This window comes from Chlorocebus sabaeus, chromosome 1 (genome assembly GCF_047675955.1).
Source record: "Chlorocebus sabaeus isolate Y175 chromosome 1, mChlSab1.0.hap1, whole genome shotgun sequence".
Classification (NCBI taxonomy): Eukaryota; Metazoa; Chordata; class Mammalia; order Primates; family Cercopithecidae; genus Chlorocebus; species Chlorocebus sabaeus.
The window spans coordinates 68,125,962-68,149,329 of NC_132904.1; the positions used below are offsets into that span (position 1 = coordinate 68,125,962).

At 50.3% G+C, this 23,368-nt stretch overlaps 1 protein-coding gene across 1 annotated transcript in view; it reads right to left on the bottom strand.

Annotated features, from left to right (window-relative positions):
- Positions 1-22: 22 nt before the first annotated feature.
- The window catches only part of PGAP2 (post-GPI attachment to proteins 2), a 28,433-nt gene continuing 5,087 nt past the window's right edge, over positions 23-23,368 (bottom strand). Inside the window, 7 exon segments of the mRNA XM_008019969.2 lie at positions 23-1,052; positions 1,252-1,360; positions 2,002-2,108; positions 2,243-2,495; positions 9,456-9,638; positions 15,804-15,978; positions 18,928-18,946. Of these exon segments, the coding sequence (XP_008018160.1) occupies positions 922-1,052; positions 1,252-1,360; positions 2,002-2,108; positions 2,243-2,495; positions 9,456-9,638; positions 15,804-15,978; positions 18,928-18,946 (977 nt within the window). The 3' untranslated portion in view covers positions 23-921.

Below are 23,368 nucleotides of genomic sequence, written 5' to 3' on the forward strand. Positions count from 1 at the left end.
CCCAAGACTGGCAAGCCTAAGCGACTGTTGGCCCCCCCAAAAAATTTATTTTCCTTTAAAACAAAACATACAACCAAAATTTAGGGTTTGGAGCAGTAGGGAAGACAGGAGATACCAGAGAGCCCATTTTACGGTAGAAATCTGCATCTGACCCCTCTATCCCATACCTTTGCAAAGGAGGGGAGGGGTCTATAAGCCAGAAGTTTCAGAAGAGAGAAGAAAATACATGGTGTGCTGGTGCTGTTTCTGGAGCAGGTCATCCTTTAGGTACAGAACACCACCTCCACCCAATGACATCAGAACCACTGACTGGTAGAGCCCTTGGAAATCATACAGCCCACCCATCCCCCATCAGACACATGGACACACTGAGGCTCAGATAGGGAAGGGTAGATACCATAGGGCGCACACCACATCAAAAAGGTGAAGTCAGGACTAAAACACCTGAGCAGCTTTAGCTGGGGACTGTGGCCACAGGCCTGGATGTGCACAGTAGATCATGAAATACATTAGTCCTGTGAATGACCCCGTGGAGAGAAATGGCTGTGGTTGTCAGGGAGCAGCAACTGCTCAGGGGCTCCTGACCTCAGTGAAAGATGACTATGTAAAGGCCAGAAAGTGGGTGGTGGTCATGAACCTCAGGACGTTTTTTTAGCACCAAATGGTGGAGCTCTCTGCCAGCTCAGCTTCTTGGGGCCTCTCAGGTAAAGGTGATGTTGCTTGAGGACCCCATGCCCATATGAGGGGTGGAGAGGAGAAGCCAGCAGCACTGGGGTGAGCCTTGGCCTATGCCCTTCCTTCTTACCCTTCCCCCATCTTCAGTAAGGCCAAGAGAGGATGTAGGGTGGGGAAGGCCAGAATGGTATCTTGTTTCTTGTTTCTGGGAAGTGGGCTTCCTCCTCCCAAGCAGGACTGAAGGGTTCAGAATCGCTTTTCCTCAGGCTGAGAGGTTATGAGCAGCTCCTTGTTCCCGAAGTCCCACCAGGCCGTCATGTGGAACGCCATGTTGGTTAGGACAACAGTGTACTCCAGGATGGCAAAGATGGTGTACACTGTTGTGAGGACACAAGGAACAGGGCATGATGAACTTCCTGCTACCCCCTCAGGGGCCTCTTGATAAATCACACCACCATTAGTCTGCCACAGAGAACACAATGGCAGTCAGTCCCCAAGACCACTGCCCATTATAAAAAACATCACTGCTGCCCCGTAGCCACTCATGACTGCCTGTGGATCCTATCCTGACCTCACCTCCAGCCTCACAATACATGTTGTGCCGAAAGTAGACAGCCAGCGCCGAGAAGAAGGAGACGAAGTTGATGACGAAGAGCCGCTGTTTCCAGCTGTAGGACTTCCGATCCTAGGGAATGGGCTGTCTGATCACTCTGCAGCTTGCTGGGATGAGAGCTAGGGCTCCCCTCTCAGCCCTAGCTCCTAAGGGCTGGGCCTTATCTCCCTTGGCTCCCACTAGTGGTCATGGAAGGGAGCACAGGCAAGGGCAGCAAGAATGAGGAACATGTTGACGTCCCTGCCTCTGGGGGAGTGATGGGCCAAGGAGTAGTGGTATTCCTGCCCCTTCCACTTCAGGGGGATGGAGTATGAAAGTTACATGGAGTCACCCACCAACCCCACCTCCAAATACTGTGCGGGGAAAGAAACCCATATACACATGTGGGGCGCTGAAATTATGACAGACCACAGTCCCCTGACACTGTTCCTAACTCACTGCCGCCTAGATGCAACTCCTCATTCTATCCCCATTTGCAGCCTCCATCTCTTCTATTCTCCAGTCTCCCACACTAGCCAAACACAGTGCTATAGTCCTAGATTCTGACCAACCACCCTCAGTTTGTCACCAAGCCCCAGCCCCAACCCCAGCACCCCTCTGCCAGGGTTCCCATTAGAACTTAGTTCCCACCTCACCATTACCCAAATCCTGAGGACAGATGTCCTTGATTTTCTTCTGGGTTGCTTGGAGCCCCCGCTAGGGATAGACCGTACCTCCTGACTTACTGTGTGCTTCTTGGTCAACCGCCAGAGAATACAGGTGAGGAGCATATGCCCGAGGGATGAGGCGATGAACACAATGAAAGCATTTTCGTGGATGGCTAGAGGGAAAGAGGATTGGGAGCCACATTGCAGGGAGTGCCCACACCACTAAGTAGGAGGGTCCGAATGTGGTAGGGGCAGGCCCCTCCCCTCAGGGAACCCTTCCCCACTCCTCCCTCATCCGGGCACCCACTGAAGTCCTCGGAGGAGGAGACGTAAGTGAGCACTAGCAATGCAAGGTTCTCCACGACATTGAGGCCGAAGTTGAGGCGGCAGAGCGGGCGATAGCAGGAACACGGGGAGGCGCAGCTGAGGTAGTGGTTCCAGTAGGCGAAGGCCACCAAGAAGCGAGGCGCCGAGTGCAGGCCGATGCAGAAACGCCACACGTAGCGCTGGGGCACCTCCCCGCCGATGGCCGAGCTCACCGAGGGCAGGTAATTGGGCACCTAGAGAGTTGTGACCTGTCTGGGCATCTGCCTCTGCCAGCCCCGCCCATGTGGAGAACCTTCTCTCCATCTAACAAAATCACTCTGGCCTCTGCTCCAGTCCCTCCCCTTCCAGGAAGTCCTCCTTCAGATGTCCCCACACCTCTCCCAAGGGACCTCTCCTTCCAGGTCCTAGGCCCAAAGTGCTGGATTCTCATTCCCCAGCTATCCTGGGATTTGTGCAGGAGCATGGTGGGACCTTCTCCATCTCCCCTGCAGACTGGAACCTGCCTGTGTTTGGTCAGTGTGAAGATGGGTTCAGATGCCCTACACCCATAGCTCAGAGCTGTGCCTCCACTAAGACCCTGGGTGAATTCCAAGACCTCAGACTCATTCTAGAGGACAGGGATGAGTCGCAGACTATCTGAGCTTCCTTAGAAAAGTGCTGGATTCACTGCTCAGCTAAGATGTTGCTCAGTCTGCTCCCAGCGCCATTCATTCCTCTAGGCAGGTGTGCCAAGGTGGTAGAATGGCAGCCCTGCTCTGATCATGATTAAGAAAATGGGTGGGCTGGGCATGATGGCTCACACCTGTAATCCCAGCACTTTGGGAGGCCAAGATGGGTGGATCACCTGAGGTCAGGAGTTAAAGACCAGCCTGGCCAACACGGCGACACCCTATCCCTACTACAAAAAAAAAAAAAGGCCGGGTGCGGTGGCTCACGAGGTCAGGAGATCGAGACCATCTTGGCTAACACGGTGAAACCCCGTCTCTACTAAAAATACAAAAAATTAGCTGGGTGTGGTGGTGGGCGCCTGTAGTCCCAGCTACTCGGAGACAGAGGCAGGAGAATGGCGTGAACCCGGGAGCCGGAGCTTGCAGTGAACCGAGATCACGCCACTGTACTCCAGCCTGGGTGAGAAAGCGAGACTCTGTCTCGAAAGGAAAGAAAGGAAAGAGAGAAAGGAAGAGAGAAAGAAAGAAAAGAAAGGAAGGAAAAAAAGGAAAGGAAAGGAAAGAAAGAAAAGAAAGAAAAGAAAGGAAAGGAAAGAAAGGAAAGAAAGGAAAGGAAAGAAAAGAAAGAAAAGAAAGAAAGGAAAGAAAGAAAGGAAGGAAAGAAAGAAAGAAAGAAAGAAAGAAAGAAAGAAAGAAAGAAAGAAAGAAAGAAAGAAAGAAAGAAAAGAAAGAAAGAGAAAGAAATAAGAAAGAAAAAAGAAAATGGGGGCTCCTAACCTGGGGTAGTCTAAGGAAATGACCATGTTCTCGTGCATCTCCACCATCCATCTTTCTCAATGCCTGGAACTCCTATTGAAGTCTCAGTCCTTAAAGCTGAGGAAAAAGGAGGAGATAATACACAGCTGCAGGGACTGGCGTCTTCCTTGTTTGAGAGGTGAAAGGATGGAGGATGACTGAACAATGGTTTAGACAGGGACAGGAAAGCCAAAGATGGGAAGAGGCTTTCTTAGACTTCAGGGCCTAAAGCAGTGCTTCACAAACTTTAATTACCCATACACCTCACTGGGGGAATTGTTTGAAATTGCAGAAGGCTTGGAACCTGAGGATCTGCATTTTTAAATTTTTTCACTTTGTTTTCCCCCTTTTTGAGTCAGGGTCTCACTCTGTCACCCAGGCTGGAGAGCAGTAGCATGATCATGACTCACTGCAGCCTTGACCTCCTGGGCTCAGGTGTCCTCTCACTTCAGCCTCCTGAGTAGCAGGCTAATTTTTGTAGAGACAGGGTTTCGTCATGTGTCCCATGATGGTCTCAAATCCCTAGGTTTAAGCTATCCATCTGCCTTGGCCTCCCAAAGTGCTGGGACTACAGGCATGAGCCACCTCAGCTGGCCAGAATCTGTTTTTTGTTTTGTTTTGTTTTGAGACTGAGTCTCACACTGTCACCCAGGCTGCAGTGCAGTGGCGTGATCTCAGCTCACTGCAACCTCTGCCTCCAGGGTTTACGCCATTCTCCTGCCTCAGCCTCCGGAGTAGCTGGGACTATAGGCGCCCGCCACCACACCCGGCTAATTTTTTGTATTTTTAGTAGAGATGAGGTTTCACCGTGTCAGCCAGGATGGTCTCGATCTCCTGACCTCGTGATCTGCCCTCCTCAGCCTCCCTAAGTGCTGGGATTACAGGCGTGAGCCACCGTACCCAGCCGTTTTGTTTTTGTTTTTGTTTTTGTTTTTGAGACGGAGTCTCGCTCTGTCGCCCAGGCTGGAGTGCAGTGGCCGGATCTCAGCTCACTGCAAGCTCCGCCTCCCAGGTTCACACCATTCTCCTGCCTCAGCCTCCCGAGTAGCTGGGACTACAGGCGCCCGCCACCTCACCCAGCTAGTTTTTTGTATTTTTTAGTAGAGACGGGGTTTCACCATGTTAGCCAGGATGGTCTTGATCTCCTGACCTCCTGATCCGCCCGTCTCGACCTCCCAAAGTGCTGGGATTACAGGCTTGAGCCACCGCGCCCAGCCTTGTTTTTGTTTTTGTTTTGGACACAGGGTCTCACTTCGGTTGCCCAGGCTGGAGTGCCATAGCATGATCTCAGCTCACTACAGCCTCTACTTCCTGGGCTCAGGTAATTCTCCCACCTTAGCCTCCCAAGTAGCCACCACCATGCCTGGCTAATTTTTTGAGTTGTTTTGTTTTGTTTTGTTTTTTAGTAGCAACAGGGTTTTGCCATGTTGCCCAGGCTGGTCTAGAACTCCTGGACTCAAACAATCCACCGCCCTCGGCCTCTCAAAGTGTTGGGATTACAGGCATGAGCCAACACGCCAGGCCAGAATATGCTTTTTTTTTTTTGAGATGGAGTCGCTCTGTTGCTCAGGTTGGAGTGCAGTGGCACAATCTTGGCTCACTGCAACCTCTGCCTCCTGCGGTTAAACAATTATCCTGCCTCAGCCTCCCGAGTAGCTGGGATTACAGGCAGCTGCTGCCACGCCCAGATAATGTTGTGTTTTTAGTAGAGATGGGGTTTCACCATGTTGGGCAGGCTGGTCTCAAACTCCTGACCGGTGATCCGCCTGTCTCGGCCTCCCAAAGTGCTGGGATTACAGGCGTGAGCTACCATGCCCAGCAAGAATATGCATTTTTAAAAGATTCCCAAACTGTGGAAATGTCTAGTCCATTGCCCACACTTTCTGTGCAGTTTTGCAGACCTCCAAAGAGGGCCAGCACAGTGCCAGAGCCCAGTAACACGGCAAGGGAATGAACTTGCTCTAACTATGGAGGGACAGTTTTGGAAGTGGAGTTCTGAAGGACCATTATTCCTTTCTTTCAATGAGATGCTAGACTGCTGAGAAGGTAAGCAATGCTGCAGGCAGCTCACAGGGCAACCCACAGGTAGGCCTGGGGCAAGACTAGACAGGGGGCTTCACAGCCTCCACAAAAAAGGAGATGGATTCCCCTCTGCACTGTCAGAGGAAGCTAAATGCAGAGCTCTGGGAGAGAAGATGCTGGCCTCAAAGCCATAGCTTAAGATATCATAGCTTGAGACCAGGCTCAGACATGCCCTCTGAGTAATGTGAGGGGGCAGCGTAGAGGCTCAGGAACTGCACAAAGCTGAGTCTGCACCCCAGCTCTGCCTTTATTAGCTGGGTGACCTTGAGCAAGTCACTTCACCTCTCTGAGCTCCAATTTCCTCATTGGTAAAATGGATATAACACCACCTACCTTGCAGGGTGTTTATGAATTCTCTTTATTTATTTATTTTTTTGAGACAGGGTCTCACTCTGTTGCCCAGGCTGGAGTACATTGGCGTAATCTCGGCTCATTGCAACCTCCACCTCCCAGGTTCAAGCAATTCTCGTGCCTCAGCCTGCCAAGTAGCTGGGACTAGAGGTGCCACCACTCCCAGCTAATTTTTTTTTTTTGACATGGAGTTTCACTCTTGTTGCCCAGGCTGGAGTGCAGTGGTGTGGCCTCAACTCACTGCAAATTCCACCTCCCAGGTTCAAGCAATTCTCCTGCCTCAGCCTCCCGAGTAGCTGGGATTACAGGCACCTGGCCTCTAATTTTTGTATTTTTAGTAGAGATGGGGTTTCACCATGTTGGCTAGGCTGGTCTTGATCTCCTGACTTTAAGTGATTCGCCTGCCAAGGTGCTGGGATTACAGGTGTGAGCCAACATGCCCAGCCATATGAATTCTAAATATAACATGTATAAAACATCTGCAGTATCTGACATGCAGTAAGTACAATAAGTGATGGTTTTCAGAAGACAAAATTTCCTGTAAAGAATGCAAAAACGCTGTGAGCTACATGGCCACAGAGCATGGGAAGGTCTGCTTATGGGTGAGAGGCAGGAACCTCCAAGTTTCCTTACTAGATTTTTCTGTGTTGAGTTACTCTGAGTTGGGTTAGTCAGAGTGTTGCCTCTGCTTCCTGGAATATTCATTCTGAAAACTACTCCCCAATCTCAACTACTTTAAGGAAAACAGGACCACCATTTAAAGCTTGACTGGGAGAGCCTAAAGGATTCAAGGGCCCTGAACCCTGACCACTGTTGGGAATGGGTATTGGGGAGAAACAATACAGGGTTTGGGGAAGGCCTCAGAAGGAAATGAGAGTTAGGGCATTGTGGCTGCTGGTCCTGTCTTAATGAGCTTCTCTCAGATTAGGGATGGGGGTGGGATTCTAAGAGCCAGGACTGTCTCTTCCATCACATACACACACACGCACACATACACACAGACACATACATATAATCAGGTACATGTATTCCTACCCCCAGCCCCATTCCCAGCACACAAGTTCCCCACTCACCGACTGCACCAGCAACAAGCAACATCAAGAGCTATGAAAAACCAGGTACACAGCTCACCCCAAACTTCCCCATGTGCCCAGAGCTAAGAGTACTGAGAGACAGGAGGATAAGCCCTTTCTGATAGGACAGTAGATCAGAAACTCATATGGTATAAAGACAGGGTTCCCCAAAATCCTCTTTCACAGCACCTCACATTTCACCATGAGATTCATTCCTTTGGCCTCAGGTAAAAGTCCCCCCACATTATAGATGCCTTCTCTAGCTACCCTACTGTCCCCCGCCCCATGCCAACTGCACAAAAACTCCAATTGCTGTCAATCCCACTTTCTACACCTCTCTGGACTCCATCCCTCCTCTCTATCCTCACAGTATGCATCTTAGCTCTGGTTCCCCCAGTAGCATGAGCCTCCTTATAGCACTAGCCTCCTTATACCCTAGTCTTGCCCCTGCCCTTAAAGCTGTTCTCCACTCAGAAGCTAGAATGGTCTTCTAAAGCACAAACCTCCAGCCTACACAACATGGCAAAACCGTATCTCTACAAAAAATATAAAAATTAGCCAGGCATGGTGGCATGCACCTGTAGTCCCAGCTACCCAAGGCTTAGGCTGAGGTGAGGAATCACTTGAGCCCAGGAGGTCAAGGCTGCAATAAGTCAAGATCAGGTCACTGTAATCCAGCCTGGGAGACAGAGTGAGATCCTGTCTCTAAAAAATTAAATACATAAAGCACAAATCTGATCATGTCCCTTTCCTGCCTAAAATCCTTCCAAAGCTCTTGATAAAAATTGCCCTTTGGATAATATCAAAAGTTGTCAGCCTGGCATTCACAAAAAGCCTTCTTTACCACAGAGCAACAATGTCCCCTCCTCCAAGAAGAAAGTGATCCCCAGTTTCCAAGCTGGGTGAAGTGCCTCCTCTGAGCCCCACAGTCACTGTACTCTTTTTTATCATAATAGGAACCCCAGGTCACTGTGTTGTGACAGTCTGTGTCTAAGGACTGACTCCCGTAACAATGAGATGTTAAGGGCAAGTCCCTATCTAATTCCATGCCCCTAGCACAGAACCTTTATCCCTGGGCCCCCAGGAAAGGCCTAGTGGACTGATTCTGGGAGACAGAAGTCCATCCAGGTTTCTGGCTGGCAGATCCCTGTGTGGACACAGGTTTTGGGGCCCGGGGCTGCCAGTAGGAAAAACAAAGCTTGAGGATCCAGATCAGAGCTGAGGACGGATCCTCCAAGGTCAGTCCCTGAGTCTGGGCCAAAGCCACTTGTTACATCTCCCATCTTCTGGTCTCACTTTACCTCCTCAGTCCTGGCTTCCTTTCCAATCTGTCTCCTTCCTTTCATGATCTCTCCTGCCCACTCCAAACCCTTCCCTTCCCCCATCACCTCCCTCTAACCCCCCACTCCCTTGCACTGTTATTGTTTCTTGTTTTTTTGGCACAATCTCGGCTCACTGCAACCTCCGCCTCCAGGGTTCAAGCAATTCTCTTGCCTCAAGCCTCCTGAGTAGCTGGGATTACAGGCACACATCACCATGCCCAGCTAATTTTTTTGTATTTTTTTAGTAGAGACAGGGTTTCACCATGTTGGCCACACTGGTCTCAAACTCCTGACCTCAGGTGATCCTCCTGCCTTGGCCTCCCAAAGTGCTGGGATTATAGGCATAAGCCACGGTATAGAGCCTGCTGTTTTTTTTTTTTGTTTTGTTTTTGAGACAGGGTTTTACTCCTCTCACCCAGGCTGAACTGTAATGGCGTGATCTCAACTCACTGAAACATCCACTTCCCAGCCTCAAGCAATTCTCCTGCCTTAGCCTCCCAAGTAGCTGGGACTACAGGGGCATGCCAGGGCACCCAGCTAATTTTTTTGCATCTTTTTATACAGATGGGGTTTCACCATGTTGCCCAGGCTGGTCTCGAACTGAACTCAAGCGATCCACTGGCTTCGCCCTCCCAAGGTGCTGAGATTACAGGTGTGAGCCACTGCGCCCGGCATCTCCCTTGTATTTCTATCATCATCTTCCAACTCAGGGAGGACTGTGATTCTATTCTCTCTGAGTCTCCCCCCATGAATTCTCTCTGACTCTGACTTACCTACCCTTCCCCATCCCCTTGTCCTTTTCCCTCTCTCTGACCCTCCACTTGCTCTCCACTATCTAATTCTACCCTAACTGCCACCTCCTGACCTGGTCCTGACCCAGGGGCTGGGGAGCTGGCACTCACCCCACAGTCAGTGGCCACTGTGTACTCAAAGTGGAACACCAGGGACCAGATGATGCAGAAGAAGAAGCCGAACACAGGAAAAGTGATGACCCACCAGACCATGGCCGTGAAGCGAAGCCGGAACAAGGTCCCATCGGGGTCCAAAGGCTGGGAGGCCGCAGAGAACATCCTGTAGGGCGTGGCCTAAGCAGCACGAGGGATACAACTTGGGGCCTGGTGGGATACCTGGGCCTAGGAAAGTGGGGCCTTTTCCAGAGATAGCTCCTTAGAGTATAAGGAAAAGCCAGAGCAGAAAGGGTAGAAAAGGCCTAAGGGAAAAAGGAAGACAGTGCAGAGGAGAAGAAACAGAGGGAGATGGGACAGGAGCAGCAGAGACAGGCAGGGTCAGAGCTTAGGAATCCCCTTGGCACACTGATACTCTAGGTCCACCTCTTGAAGAGCCTACAGAAGAGAGGCTCCCGGTGGCTTGGACAGGGAGCTCTGGTGGCCCACTTCACTCTCACAACCCTCATGGCCACTCAGGAGAAGGGTCAGAGGTAGAAAGGTTATTATTCCCATTCCACAGAAGGGGAGACTGAGGCCCAGAACTATGCCAGGATCAAACACCAGGACTAAGGCCTCTTGCCACCTGACAGCTTCAGGTTCTAAGTCAAGACTTCTTTCAGGCCAGCTAACAAAGGGCCGTTGGCTCAGAAAGGCCAAAGCCCTTCTACTGACCCTGTCTGACCACATTCCTGCTCCTTGTCCAAGTTCAACTAGGAACAGAGGGAGTGCCCCAGAACCTATTTCAATGGGGACACAGGCTGCCAGCCATCCCACCCCCAGGCTCTGAATGATCCAAGCCTCAGGCCAGTAGTACCCTGAACCTAAAATACCAGGTCCCTGTGGAGACCCAGACCTACATCTCCTCCCTATCTGAGGAGACACAATGTCACTCAATCCAAGATTTGGGGGAATCTGAGGGTCATGGAAACCTTCTCTGCTGAGCTTCAGCCTGCAGTCCTGGGCCAGACCCAGGAGGCCTCTGTCCAGATCAGACCCAGACCCAGGGAACTGAGCTTCTTCCAATCCCTTCCCCCTCCTGGCAGACAACTCCCCCTCACAACCCCACTGCCCAACCACCTTGACCCCTCAAGCTGGGCTTCCCTCTGGATCAAGCTGGGGCAGACGGAGATGGCTTAATATTAAAAGGCCTAGGACCCTATCTCCCCTCGGGACTCATACTTCCCTCCACTAAGGAGACCCAGGAATGGGGTCGGGGTGGGGGCCTCACGAAGCAACACTCACACTCGGTGCTGAAGAATCTGGGTCTTGGGTTGAAGGTTGTAGCCAGACTGGGACTATTCTAAGACTGGAGGGTCCCACCCCCTGCTCCTCAGGGCCTGCCCTCCCGCCCACAGTACTCAATTCTCCACGCCTGCCCAGGCACACATCCTTCCCAGGATCAACAAGCATATGTCATAAATCCTAGAACACTGTGCAAAGGTAAGATGTGATAGTGGCTGAGGTCAGCTGGCAGTAGCTTCTTTGCCAGTGATGGGGGCAGGGACCTTTCCGAGAGTTGTGTCCAGGGACGCAGGCAGGTTTCCAATAAGGTAAAGAGAGAAAGCAAAGAGGGATCTGGCCCTTTTCTGTTAGAGCAGGACTGAGAAGGCTTGTTGGGCCTCACTGGAGAAATGGCTAAATCCTATGATGATAGAAGCAGGATACAAAAGAGATCTCGACAAGCCTAAATATGAGATAGAAATGTTCAGCCTGCACCTGTGCAGAAACAGCTTATGGCAGCTCAGACTGCATCAACAGAGGTCTAACAGAAAGGAATAAGAATGAATAGTCCTGAGGCCGGGCGTGGTGGCTCAAGCCTGTAATCCCGGCACTTTGGGAGGCCAAGACGGGCAGATCACAAGGTCAGGAGATCGAGACCATCCTGGCTAACCCGGTGAAACCCCGTCTCTACTAAAAAATAAAAAAAAAATCTAGCCAGGCGAGGTGGCGGGCGCCTGTAGTCTCAACTACTCAGGAGGCTGAGGCAGGAGAATGGTGTAAACCCGGGAGGCGGAGCTTGCAGTGAGCTGAGATCCGGCCACTGCACTCCAGCCTGGGCGACAGAGCAAGACTCCATCTCAAAAAAAAAAAAAAAAAAAAAAGAATTAATAGTCCTGCTTTTGCCTGTACTGCCCAGGCCACCTAGAGTCCTACACCCAAATCAAGGCCCGGCAGAGAATAGTGATGAACTGGGTCAAGCTCAAGGGTACATTCAGGATAGGGAAGAGCCTAGAAACCATGTCCTGGGAAGGTTGCCTGAAGGAACTGGATTGCCTGAGCTCAGGAGTTCAAGACCAGCCTGGGTAACACAGTGAAACCCAGTCTCTACTAAAATACAAAAAGTTAGCCAGGCATGGTGGCATGCACCTGTAATCCCAGCTACTCGGGAGCCTGAAACAGGAGAATCTCTTGAACCTGGGAGGAGAAGGTTGCAGTGAGCCGAGATCGCGCCATTGCACTCCAGCCTGGGTGACAGAGCAAGACTCCGTCTGGAGAAAAAAAAAAAAAAAGAAGATAGACTCAAGGCACCTCATTACTGTCTTCTTGTCTCTGCAGGGCTGACCTGAAGCCATGAGGAGAGAATAGTTCTACAGCTATCAAAGAAGAGCCAGGGCCAAGGCAGAGACTCACGGGAAAGTAGGTACATACTCACTATAAGTTAAAGCCTCAGCCTGGCCAAGATAGTGAAACCCCGTCTTTACTAAAAATACAAAAAATGAGCCGGGTGTGGTGACGCATACCTGTAATCTCAGCTACTCTGGAGGCTGAGGCATAAGAATGGCTTGAACCCAGGAGGCAGAGGTTGCAGTGAGCTGAGATCATGCCACTGCACTCCAGCCTGGGCAACAGAGCAAGACCCTGCCTCAAAAAAAAAAGAAAGAAAGAAAAGAAAGAAAAGGAAGAAAAGGAAGGAAGCAAGCAGGAAGGAAGGAAGGAAGGAAGGAAGGAAGGAAGGAAGGAAGGAAGGAAGGAAGGAAGGAAGGAAAGAAAGAAAGAAAGAAAAAGCTTGGGCTAGGCACAGTGGCTCAAGCCTGTAATCCTAGCACTCTGGAAGGCTGAGGCAGGAGGATCACTTGAGCTCAGGAGTTCAAGACCAGCCTGGGCAACATAGTGAGACCCTATCTCTATTTAAAAAAAGGAAGGAAGGAAGGAAGGAAGGAAGGGAGGGAGGGAGGGAGGGAGGGAAAAGAAAAGAAAAGAAAAGAAAAGAAAAAAAAAAAAGAGGCTGAGCACGGTGGCTCGCGCCTTTAATCCTAGCACTTTGGGAGGCCAAGGCAGGTGGATCACCTGAGGTCAGGAGTTTGAGACCAGCCTGGCCAACATGGTGAAACCCCATCAATACCAAAAATACAAAAATAGCCAGGTGTGGTGGTGGGTGCCTGTAATCCCAGCTACTCGGGAGGCTGAGACAGGAGAATCACTTGAACCCAAGAGGCGGAGGCTGCAGTGAGCCGAAATCATGCCACTGCACTCAAGCCTGGGCAACAGAGTGAGACTCTGTCTCAGTAAAAAAAGAAAAGAAAAGAAAAGAAAAAGGCTAATTATTAGTTATTAAGCTTCCTTAGAACAGGCTACCTGGGGAGGAAGGAAGCTCCCCATCACTGGGGATCTGTGAGCAGAGGCAAAGTAATCAATTATAGATATGATGGATTAGCTTGCTTCTTTTATTCCTAGGGCTGGCCATTTCTGAGATACTCTGAGTAGGAAATGCAGAGCAAATATAAAAATTCCAAGGTGGAACCAACACCCTAGTCTCAGGGAGTGGGGACAACATACCTTCAGGGTCACAGACCTAGTACTGCTCCAGAGGGACCAAGTACTCCAGCAACTATCTATGTCTTAATTCCCTAACTGGTATACCAAGAACAGGTAATAGACATGCAAGGTATGCAGTAACCTAGCTAATAAACCAAGGCTATTGATGCCATTAGCCCTTGGAGTCAGCCACAAAGGGCAGAGCAAACAGCCTAGACTGTTTAACTCCATATGCCATACAAATACTATAATTTTGCTTGGACTATGATTGACTTATACCATGCCTTCCTTTCCCCAGGGCACTGGGCTAGAGAGTCCTAATCATTTATTCAACCAACACTTTCTGGCCAGGCACAGTGGCTCACGCCTATAATCTCAGTGCTTTGGGAGGATTGCTTGAGGTCAGGAGTTCAAGACCAGCCTGGGCAACAGTGTGAGACCCCATCTCCACACACATACACAAAAATTAGCTGGGCATGGTTGTGCATACCTATTGTCCTAGCTACTCAGGAGGCTGAGGCAGGAAGATTACTTGTGCCCTGGTGGTTGAGGCTGCAGTGAGCTATGATCATGCCACTGCACTCCAGCCTAGGCAACATGGCGAGACCCCATCTCCACAATTTTTTTTTTTAATTAAGCTGGGTGTGGTGGCTCACACCTGTAGTCCTAGCTACTCAGGAGGCTGAGGTTAGGAAGACTGCTTGATCCCAGGAGTTTGAGGCTGCAGTGAGCTATGATATGCCACTGCACTCTGGCCTGGGCGACAGAATGAGACCCTGCCTCTAAAACAAACCAAAAAAAAAACCCAAATACTTTCTCACTCAAATGCAGTGCCCACCCTCAAGGAGATTCCCATCTGGTGGAGAAGACAGATACAAATATTATGTGATAGATAACACAGGGAACTGTGGGCACCCAGAGGAGATAGTGATTAAGTTAGCCACAAGTAGGATAGGGAAGACATTTTAGAGCTAGCTGGGCAGGGTTTTGCAGGATGATCAGGAGTGGCTAGCATAACAGAAACATCTGATGCATTATCTGAGATAAGCACTAGGTCAGGAAAGGGTAATCCTTCCCTTCAGATTACCTGTTTGCCCTTTTCTTTCAGTTCTTTCTAATAGCTCCCAGCCCCGGGTCTCATCAGATTGGGTGTCCATACCTCAACACCCATGTCTACCCACTGACAAATCAGGAGGAGCAGAAACTCCAGTCACATGAAGAAAAGAAGTGAGGCTCCACCCCATACTCGAAGCTAGACCACACTGCTAATCCTCGTCATTTCTCTGAAGCAGATGCTCTTTACATGAAGGGGAGATCCAGCTGGCTGGGGCCTTCAGAACTCTGAGGGACCCCAAAGATGCATATGCAGAACCTGCCTCTTCTCCACCTACAGCCCCTAGGCTAAGTTCATTTCCTGCCCTGCCTTCCAACCTGACAGTCTCTTCCGCCTCCTCCTTCTTCTGCTCCTCACACTTCATCATCCTCCCTAAACTACCTTCCCATCCTTCTTTACCTAGAGCTCTACACTAGACCTGGGAAGGAGCAGGAGGAATTATCAACCCTATTTTATTTTTTGGAGATGGGAGTCTCACTGTCACCAGGCTGACAACCATAGCTCGCTGCAGCCTCAGACTTCTAGGCTCAAGCAATCCTCCCACCTCAGGCTCCCAAGGAGCTAGGACTACAGGTGCACACCCCCATGCCCAGCTAATCCATTATATTTCAGACATGAGGAAACTGAGGCTGGGTCTCTGTCTCAGGTAATAAAGAGTCAGTAAATGAATTACAAGTATAACAGAGTTTGACACATGTCCCACCCCATTTACTTTGATATCCTAGAGAAAGTAGTCGTACATCTTTCTTCCTGGCCCCGCACCCCATATCCCTGTCCAGAGGGTACACAGACATCTATGGAACCTTAGAGGCCATGGGACTCACCCCAAGACACATACACATTTACATAATCAGATCTCCATACAGACAGGCACAGATATAGTCCCTCTCACATACAACCCACTCAGACAGTCATGACCCTCACAATCACACACACGTATACTGAATTACATTCCTACAGACAGGCAGAAGCCCATAGTGGTACATTAAGAGGCTCAAAATACCCTCTAGCCCAATCCTGTTCTCTCTCCACTTCTTAGAAAACCCTGGGGTTCCAGAATCTGCTCTTCTATGAAGTAAGGATTTGATTCTAGGTCTGCCCTCTGGACAGGGATATGGGGCGTGGGGCAGGAAGAAAGATGTACGACTACTTTCTCCAGGATATCAAAGTAAATGGGGTGGGACATGTGTCAAACTCTGTTATAATTCATTTACTGACTCTATATGACACTTCAGTGACTCCAGCCTCCAGAACCTCACAGAAGGTGGAGGGAGACTAACCCTTGAGATTTCAATTTGCAGGCAGCCCCCCAGCAGCCCCATATATTTGATGGGCCCCAATGGAGAGCTGGCTAATCTTGTTAAAAGATATTCAAGATCTAAAGAAGAGCCAGATCGGCCTGAATATGAGGTATCAGTGTCCCCATGCCCTACCCCACAGTGTGTGGCCGTTGTCTCCTTGAAGTGGAAGAGCAGGGACCAGAGGATGCAGAAGAGGAAGGCGACAAGTGGACAGCAGACTGTGACCAGGGCCACCACGGTGAAGCGGAGCCGTACCAGGGTCCCATCCCGATCCAGTGGCAGTGGGACCTGGTACATCTTGTCAGACCTGGGGATGGAGTGGCATGCTGTCAGGGCCCCAGGCAGCAAGGCTGGGACTCAGTGATGAAGTCAGCCCTTGTGCTCAGTCCTAAAATTAGCTGTGTGCCATGGGGTGGGGAGTATGAGGAGGAAGTCGCCTAAACTTGGATAGCTCCTGCCCTGGATGAGGAAGACTGACTCAGAATTGAAAGACAACATTCCACCTCAATTTCAGCGGGAAGACAATGAACCAAATCTGTGCTAGGATAAAGCTTGAATGGATTGGGAGAGCTTCTCCTCACTCCTCTCTGCCTAGCTTGACAGGCCTAGGACTAGAGAAGTTGCTTTAAGTGTCTCTACTTATTTCAAGAACCAACCCTAAAACCTACCAGTGGATGGAATGGCCCATCTCCTCCCCCAGGCCTTTGAGCCTCAGGCCTAGCCTCCAGGCTTCAAGGCCTCTCATCAGCTCTCATTGCTTCCCCACTGGCCCAGGGCCCTCCCGCACCTTCAGTCCCTTCCCAGGCTCTGTGTGCTCTGTGTGCCTGCACCGCAGTCCACAGCGGCAGGGATTCCATGGAAGCTGACAGAACCCCGAGCCCTCTGCTTGTCCCAACCTGCTCTCTCACGTGCCCCGAGAGTGAAAGGCTTTGCAGAATCAGGTCTGGTGCTAGCCTGGGCTTGCTGTTTGCTGGAGAGAGCTGCTTGGTCAGCTTCTGGAGGCTCCCCAGTGCCCAGGGGGCTGTCCACACCACCCTCCTGTGAACAGATGAGGGTTCCTGGGGACTGTGATTTCCCCCTTAGATAAGGGTAGCTAAGGTCAGGAACTATAACAAATAAGTGTATACCAACAATCCTAGCTGAGCTCCCCACAGTGTACAGAAGGGAAAGGTGGGGCAGGAATCTTCTCAGGATCACATAACAAAGAGATACATGTGGGACCTACAAAGAGTTACACACTGCAACTCTGGCCTTCCTTGACCCCTTCCTCTCTGGGTCTGAGCTTGAGAGAGAAAGGTCAGGTTAGGACTGGAGTGAGAGAGGCAGAAGAGGCGCCTGTTCACAGGAAAAAAAAAAAAAAAAACCAAATTCTACATAGATGAGGCAGTTAGCCCTATTCCCATTGTAAAGACAGAGAAACCAAGACACTCAGAGAGAGAGAAAGGCTCTTCCTCAAAGCCCTATGCTGAGTTGGAGAGAAAGCCATCCCTGGAACGCTGGCTTGTTGTTGCCAAGCTAGGGCTGGCTCCAGACACATAAAGAATATACCCTTCTAGGCTCAAAGGCCTTCTCAAATCAAGTCCCAACTCTTCCTGGCCCCACCCACAAGACTCTCCCTTTAGTCCCACCCTCAAAAAGAACCTTGATCTCAGTTAGGTTGGCATCCTGGCATTCCAGAACGAGCCAGGTGGCTACGCCTCCACATTCTCACCCATTTTCCCCCAGCTGCCAGGCCTGATCAGGCAGCCTGCTCCAATTGCTCAAGTTCCTCTCTCCCTTTTAGGAGCATTAGGGATCTCCCCAGGGAGCTGGAAGTGGCTCTGGTGACCCTCCCAGAAAAAAAAAAAAAAAATTCCCTGGATCATCCCTAAATGGACTCTGAGTCCCTTAAGGCCCTAGATGGGGAACATCATCCTCACTCAGCCCAAAACTAGACTCTGAAGTTGCAGTAGCACTAGTCTTCCCTCCCAACATCCATCCCTGAAGCTTGCAGCTCTAGATCTCTGAGGAACCACTAGGATTCCCAAATTGAAAACTAGATCTTCAGGGAATGAAGAAGCACTGCCCAAATCAGGAGTTGATAAGGAGGTTCAAGGGACAGTCCATTCCAATTCTTGGAGGTATGCCTGGCCTCCCATTTAGCTGTGTGACCTTTGGCAAGCCACTTAACCACTCTAGATCTGTTTCCACAGTTCGGCAACATGGGAATCACAGGGTTTAGATTACCTCTAAGGTCCTTCCAACTTGGTCATTCTACTCCACACCTCACGGTGGAGCTGAAGGGCAATTGTTCAGTCTGCAGACAGCTCTACATTCCTCACAGGTACTACTTAGCTGAAAATCGCTTTCTTTGGAGCTACCTCAGCTCCAAAGTCCCTAGAGATGTTCAGAGCCTGGAGTCTGAACCCACATTTACTGAGTGCCTACGGAATATACTAGGCTTCCTGCTCTGTACTTGATACACATTGTCTCTTTTAATCCTCACCATAATTCTATGAGGTAGGTGCTACAGCCTGTATATTTCCATTTTACAGATGAGGAAACTGAGGCTCAAGGAGGTTCAAAACACTCAAGGCCAAGGCTAATAAATGGCAGAGCTGCCATTCAAAACTAGTCTATGGGGTTCCAACCCTGGGGCCCCATCCTCCCCACCTAGGGCTCCTAACCAGGAGGCCCCGTGGAATAAAGAAGGGAAAGCTCAACCCCTGCACACCCGGCCCCATGCTGGGGAGGGAGAAGAAGGGGTCCAGCTCGGCAAGTCCGGACAGCAGCAGTTCCTGGGAAACAGAGTGTGTGCGATAGCAGGGCAGGCACCAGGACTCCCAGAGCGTGGGGCCCGGCCCTGCAGAGGCCGGACCGCGCGGCCAAGCTCCCCTGAGTGGGGCTGCCCGGCATCCCAGCACACCCATGCCCATACTCACCCACGCGGTGGTGGCCAGATTGCTGGCGGAACCCTGGGGCCCGGGCGGCCCGGGGTCGGGGGCTGACTCTGCGGGCTGGTCAGAGCGCGAACGGCGGGGGCGGGGCCGGCGCTCTCGGGGCGGAACTTAGAGAGGAAACTGCGCCCAGATCCTCCGGTGGCTCCTCCCCGCTTCTGGAGACCCCGACCCGTGGCTCTGCCCCTCAATCTGGTGTATTCTCAAACTATGCTTTACAGCCCGGGACTGCCCCCACTAATTTCGGCTGCGTGCGGGCAGCCGTAAGAGCTCTGGATACCTGAGTTTAGCATGTTAGATAAGCCACCTTGTCGCCTTACCTCTCAGCTGCGTTCCATCACCTGTTGAAAGAACACAAAATTAATTCAACAGGGGCCGGATTTCTTTCTCATCCGCCGGTCTCTCCTGCCCCGCACCTCCATTCTAACCGAATAATGCAGCCTCGCCCTTCTGAAACATTAAGCCAGTTTCCTCCCAACCTTAGCGCCCCTCCCCCAAACTCTGCTCGCCAGGATGGTTGGGGACATTTCAGCAATGACCATAGCACCTTTGCAGGCAATGAGAGCCGGTAAGGCACATCCCAGAAAGTCTGGCCTAGTGCTGTTCCCGCCTTTGTTCAGGAGAGGGCGCCCTGTCCTGTGTACAGCGCAGAAAGAGGATCTCCGGCCACCAGCCTTAGGTCTCTCCACAATGAGAGGATTGATCCCCAAAAACCAACTGCCAGAGTTCCCTCCCTACCCTGACCATGACTGACCCATAAAAGAACTTGAGGGGGACCCCTGGCTCCCTTTGCAAAGACCATCTACCCCAACGGGAAAGGAGGGTGAAGAGACCAAGCATCTCTCCTGCAAGCGCACGGGGGTAGTCAGAGCATCGGCAGCGGGTGGAGGACCTCTAAGCTAGTCACAGCTAACATCGCACTTTTCCACTTAAATCCTTAGCAATAACACATTCTGAGCACTCAGTATGTCCCAGGCACTCTTACTTTTTATGTTATCTCATTTATTTAATCCTCATAAAACCCCTGTGAGGGCCAGGTGGCTCACGCCTGTAATCCCAGCACTTTAGGAGGCCGAGGCGGGCGGATCACCTAGGGTCAGGGGTTTGACACCAGCCTGGCCAACATGGCGAAACCCCATCTCTACTGAAAATACAATATTAGCCGGGCGCGGTGGCGGGCACCTGTAATCCCAGCTACTTGGGAGGGTGAGGCAGGAGAATCCCTTGAACCTGAGCCCGGCAGGCGGAGGTTGCAGGGAGCCGAGATCGCGCCACTGCACTCAAGCCTGGGCGACAAGAGCGAAACTCCGTCTAAAAAAAAAAACACACCACCACCAAAAAACAAACCTGTGAAAATAGATAAGATCTCGGCTCACCGCATCCTCCGCCCCCAGGGTTCAAGCGATTCTCCTGCCTCAGCCTCCCGAGTAGCTGGGATTACAGGCGCCTGCTACCCGGCCCGGCTAATTTTTGTAGTTTTTAGTAGAGACGGGGTTTTGCCTTCTTGGCCAGGCTGGTGACCTGACCTCGTGATCTGCCCCCACCTCGGCTTCCGAGTGTTGGAATTACAGGCGTTAGCCACCGTGCCTGGTCTTGTCTTTTTCTTTTTTTTTTTTTTTTTGAGACAGAGTCTCACTCCGTCACCCAGGCTGGAGTGCAGTGCCACAATCTCGGCTCACTGCAACCTCCACCTCCCGGGTTCAAGCGATTCTCCTATCTCAGCCTCCCAGGTAGCTGGGACTACAGGCGGCACCACCATGCCCGGCTAATTTTTGTACTTTTAGTAGACACGGGGTTTCACCACATTGGTCAGGCTGGTCACAAATTCCTGACCTCAGGTGATCCACCCGCCTTGGCCTCCCAAAGTGCTGGGATTACAGGTGAGGGCCCCCACCGGTAGATACTATTTAATATCCTCATTTTACCAATGGAAAACAGGGAAACCAAGTTACCTACTTACACAGCTAATAAACGCTAGAACCAGGACTCAAGTCTGGTACCTGAGATAATTCCCATAATCCACTATATGCTGTTAATGCCACTTAGCATTTGGTGGTTAATTTGCCAGAGCTCTTTTTCTTGCGTTCACTTTGGTTCATTCACCCAGCCTAGGCCCTCTCTTTGACAGGCCTCATGTGGAGCAATGCTGGAGGACCCAGAGATACCTCAGACACATTCTGAGGGGCTCTGAAGTCTGGAGAGAGTGCACACTCAGAGTGTCTTATTCTAAAAACTACTTTTCTTGATTTTGAATTCTCCCCTATCCTGTTCTTTAAGGTACCAGGACAAATGGACTAGTAAACTTTACAAAAAGAACCACCTCCCTCCAATTTTGGCAACTAGATTCAGGTTTTCTGCCTTGGGGCTTCACGTCATCCTCTTCCTCTAGCTCCAACCAGGGGTGTCTGCTCCCGGCCATTGTTCCCTTTCTTGACACCTTGTCTGTTCTCTTGGCCCTAAGTACCATTCCCTGAGCTGGGACCCCTTTTCCTGCCTCTAGACTACCCCCAATGCCCAAACCTTGAGGTACTCTAATTTAGATTAATTCTTTAATTTTCTGGTGATTTGGGAAATATGGGCAATTCACCATACAGCCCTAAGCCTCTGTTTCCTTGTCTTTAAAATGATTTTATTTATTTAAAACAAGCTCTCGCTGGGCACGGTGGCTCAGGCCTGTAATCCCAGCATTTTGGGAGGCCAAGGTGGGTGGATCACAAGGTCAAGAGATTGAGTCCATCCTGGCCAACATGATGAAACCCTGTCTCTACTAAAAACATAAAAATTAGCTGGACGTGGTGGTGTGTGCCTGTAGTCCCAGCTACTCAGGAGGCTGAGGCAGGAGAATCACCTGAACCCAGGAGGCAGAGGTTACAGTGAGCCGAGATCGCGCCACTGCGACAGAGCAAGACTGTGTCTCAAAAAAAAAAAAAAGGTTTCACTGTCTTCACTGTCTTGTCTAGGCTGTTCTTGAACTCATAGGCTCAAGCGATCCTCCTTCCTTGGCCTCCCAAAATGCTGGTATTACAGGCGTAAGCCACTGTGCCCAGCCTGTAAAACTGATTTAGGAATATCCACACTGGGTGTGGTGGTTTACAGCAATTTAGGAGACCAAGGCAGGAGGATCGCTTGAGCCCAGGAGTTCAAGACCAGCCTAGGCAACATGGTGAATCCGTCTCTACCAAAAGATACAAAAAATTAGCCGCGTGTGGTGGCACATACTTGTACTCCCAGCTACTCAGGAAACTGAGGTGGGAGGATTGCTTGAACTCTGGAGGCAGAGGTTGCAGTCAACTGAGATCATACCACTCCACAATAGCCTGAGTGACAGAGCAAGACCCTGTCTCAAAAAAAAAAAAAAAAAAAAAGGAATATCCACATCATAGGGTTGTTGTATTAAAGGTAATTTAGCAGTGTGCCAGGCATGTAGAAGGTACTCAATGCATGATGGTCATTATGATTAGACATGTCAGCTACAGTCTGAACTTGTCCTGAGCTTTTTCTGTATTGTCCGACCTTGGCTGTCATGGACCCTCTCTGAATCTCTTTATTTCACTGTCAATTTGAAAGACCTCACCTACCTTGATTTACATGAGGGAAGATAAAAGAAATAAAAGGAGTTCTTGGGCCAGGTGCCGTGGCTCACGCCTGTAATCCCAGCACTTTGGTAGGCTGAGGTGAGCAGATCACCTGAGGTCAGGAGTTCGAGACCAGCCTGGTCAACATGGCAAAACCACATCTCTACTAAAAATACAAAAATTAGCCAGGCCTGGTGGCAGGTGCCTGTAATCCCAGCTACTTGGGAGGCTAAGGCAGGAGAATCGCTTGAACCCAGGAGGCAGAGGTTGCAGTGAGCCAAGATTGCGCCACTGCACTCCAGCCTGGGCGATAGAGTGAGACTCTATCTCAAAAAAATAAATAAATACAAATTAAAAATAAAAATACAAAAAGAAAAAGAAAAAATATTCGTTGGATTGATTTAATGGAACTGGGTTCTGAAGAATGGGCAGTATTTAGACAGGTAAGCAGAGATTGAGGAAGAGAAAGGGGACAGAGTAAGCATGGCTGGGGTAGGTATAGAGGCAGGGACACAGACTGCTAAAGACATCCAGCTTTAGACCAAGCTCTGCCACTGCTTCCTGGGAAGCCTCAGGAAAATCAGTGTTCTTCCTGGGTTAAGGAGGAGTTATTCTTGTTCTTCTCAAAGATCTTTTTCATGACCAAGACATCCTTCCTGGATGGCTTTACACCACCCACCCCCAGCTCATTCATCTTGCTCTAGCCTCACTCTGACTCAAAAAAGAATTAAATCTTCCCCTGTTCATCTGCTTGCTTCCCTGTTCATTTAGCTTGAAAGGTTTTCTCTTCCTGCCTCCATCTCAGGAAACTCTATCCTTCCTGTAAAGGTATTTATTAGCATGACACTTTGGTAAGTTAAGAATGCATGTGGTAATTTCTAGGGAGATCACTAAAATAATACTAATAGGAAAAGAGAATTTAACTTTCAAACTGGTATAGTGGGAAAAATGGGCCGGGCATAGTGGCTCACGCCTGTAATCCCAGCACTTTGGGAGGCTGAGGCACGTGGGTCACCTGAGGTCTGGAGTTTGAGACCAGCCTGGCCAACATGATAAAACCTTATTTCTACTAAAAATGCAAAAATTAGCCAGGTGTGGTGGCACACACCTATAATCCCAGCTACTAGGAAGGCTGAGACACGAGAATCACTTGAATCTGGGAGGCGGAGGCTGCAGTGAGTCATGA